The sequence below is a fragment of the Octopus bimaculoides genome, chromosome 24, assembly GCF_001194135.2.
Source record: "Octopus bimaculoides isolate UCB-OBI-ISO-001 chromosome 24, ASM119413v2, whole genome shotgun sequence".
Taxonomy (NCBI): domain Eukaryota; kingdom Metazoa; phylum Mollusca; class Cephalopoda; order Octopoda; family Octopodidae; genus Octopus; species Octopus bimaculoides.
Window position 1 is genome coordinate 25,954,038 of NC_069004.1, and position 2,012 is coordinate 25,956,049.

Sequence of the window (2,012 nt, forward strand, 5' to 3'; positions counted from 1 at the left end):
AAAAGATGAAAGGCGAAGTCGACGGTGGTGGAATTTGAGCTCATAATGTAAACATGGACATAATAATAATAATAATGATGATGATGATTTCTGCTTAAGACACAAGGCCAGCAATTTCATGGGAAAGGGTAAGTTGATTACATCGATCCCTCAGTACTCAACTGGTACTGGTTTTATCAACCCCCAAAGGATGAAAGGCAAAGTCAACCTTGGCAGAATTTGAGATAATGTAAAGACGGATGAAATAGTAGTAATAATAATCCTTTCTACTAAAAGCACAAGGCCTGAAATTTTGGAGGAGGGGGGGGGCTAGTCGAGTACATTGGCCCCAGTGTTTCACTGGTACTTAATTTATCAACCCCAAAAAGATGAAAGGCGAAGTCGACGGTGGTGGAATTTGAGCTCATAATGTAAACATGGACATAATAATAATAATAATAATTCTTTCTACTGGAAGCACAAGGCCTCAAATTTGGGGGGAAGGAATTAAGTCTATTACATCGAAACCAGTGTGTAACTGGTACTTAGTTTATCGACCCTGAAAGGATGAAAGGCAAAGTCAACCCTGGTGGCATTTGAACTCAGAACGTGAAGACAGATGAAATACCATTAAGCATTTTGCCTGGTGTGCTAATAATTCTGCCAGCTCGTCAACTTGATGATAATAATAATAATAATAATAATGATGGTGATGATGATGATACAAGCAAGGCTTTTCACTACCAGTTTTTCACATAAAACATGTCTAGCCATCGAAAAATATTACCTTTCTGGGAATGGTTTCTGGTTGTAGAAAAATCTGCTTTAACAAATTCCATCTGACCCATGCAGGCATAGAAAAGTGGATGTTAAATGATGATATAAACAGAAAGTGTGTGGAAGCCTGAAGCTTACATATTCACAATGCATTGATTGTTGTAGAAAATATTTTCCTAAGTTGCCATGCAGCGAGGTTGAACCTGAACTCTGGTTGTGAAATGAAATTCTTAACCTTTATAGGTGCAGATGTGACTGTGTGGTAAGTAGTTTGCTTCCTAACCATGTGGCTCTGGGTTCAGTCTCATTGTGTGGCACCTTGGGCAAGTGTCTTCAACTGTAGCCTTGAGCCAACCAAAGCCTTGTGATTAGATGGAAACTGAAAGAAGCTCATATATTATGTGTCTGTACTTGTCCCCCACCACTGCTTGACAACCAGTGTTGGTGTGTTTACGTCCTCCGTCACTTAACAGTTTGACAAAAGAGACCAATAGAGTAAGCACCAGGCTTAAAAAGCAAAATAAATCCTGGGGTCGATTAGTTCAACTAAAATTCCTCAAGGCGGTGCCCCAGCATGGCCGCAGTCTTATGACTGAAAACCAGCAAAACATAAGATATCTCAGAGCTTCAAGATTTTAATGGATCCTTTACTTTTAGCATGACATTGTAGGGTAGGTGTGAGAGGCTAGATCTGGTCAGTTTGAACATAAGGCTGGTAGAAAACATTTTGGCCAGTTGAAATGCTAAAGGGTTAAAGAAAAATTTGTGCATTTATTTATCTATTTGTTTTTCCATTCCAGGCTATGAACCGTTCCCTTCCCAATGTAATCCTTGGAGGCTATGGAACCAGCTCGACTGGCGGAGGCAAACCGATGAGTATCACAGGAACACACACTGAAATAGATGTCGAAGGAACTTCCGAACTGATTGCTAATGCCAAAAATATCATCATTGTCCCCGGTTATGGCTTGTGTGTTGCCAAGGCTCAGTACCCTATTGCTGAGATGATCACTCTCCTCACAAGCAAAGGCAAGAATGTCCGTTTTGGAATACATCCCGTAGCAGGTGAGTGTCCTTCTGACTTAGCAATTTTCACTCTCGGTATGAAACCAATGCTAGTTTGTTTACCCCATGAATAAAGTAAATGTATATATACGATTATTAATCATAGGGCAGCAAAATAAATTTTAGAAATTTAATTTACCACCAGTGGTCCAGCGAGAATAAAAAATTAGTCGTTAAACGACGACGATGAT

The 2,012-nt window shown here is 39.8% G+C and overlaps 1 protein-coding gene across 1 annotated transcript in view; it reads left to right on the forward strand.

The window, feature by feature from the left end:
* Nucleotides 1–2,012, forward strand: part of LOC106872638 (NAD(P) transhydrogenase, mitochondrial) — an 81,088-nt gene that overhangs the window by 74,015 nt on the left and 5,061 nt on the right. The window contains exon 14 of the mRNA XM_052976286.1: nt 1,557–1,821. Coding sequence (XP_052832246.1) covers nt 1,557–1,821 — 265 coding nt within the window. The remainder of the gene's footprint in view (nt 1–1,556; nt 1,822–2,012) is intronic.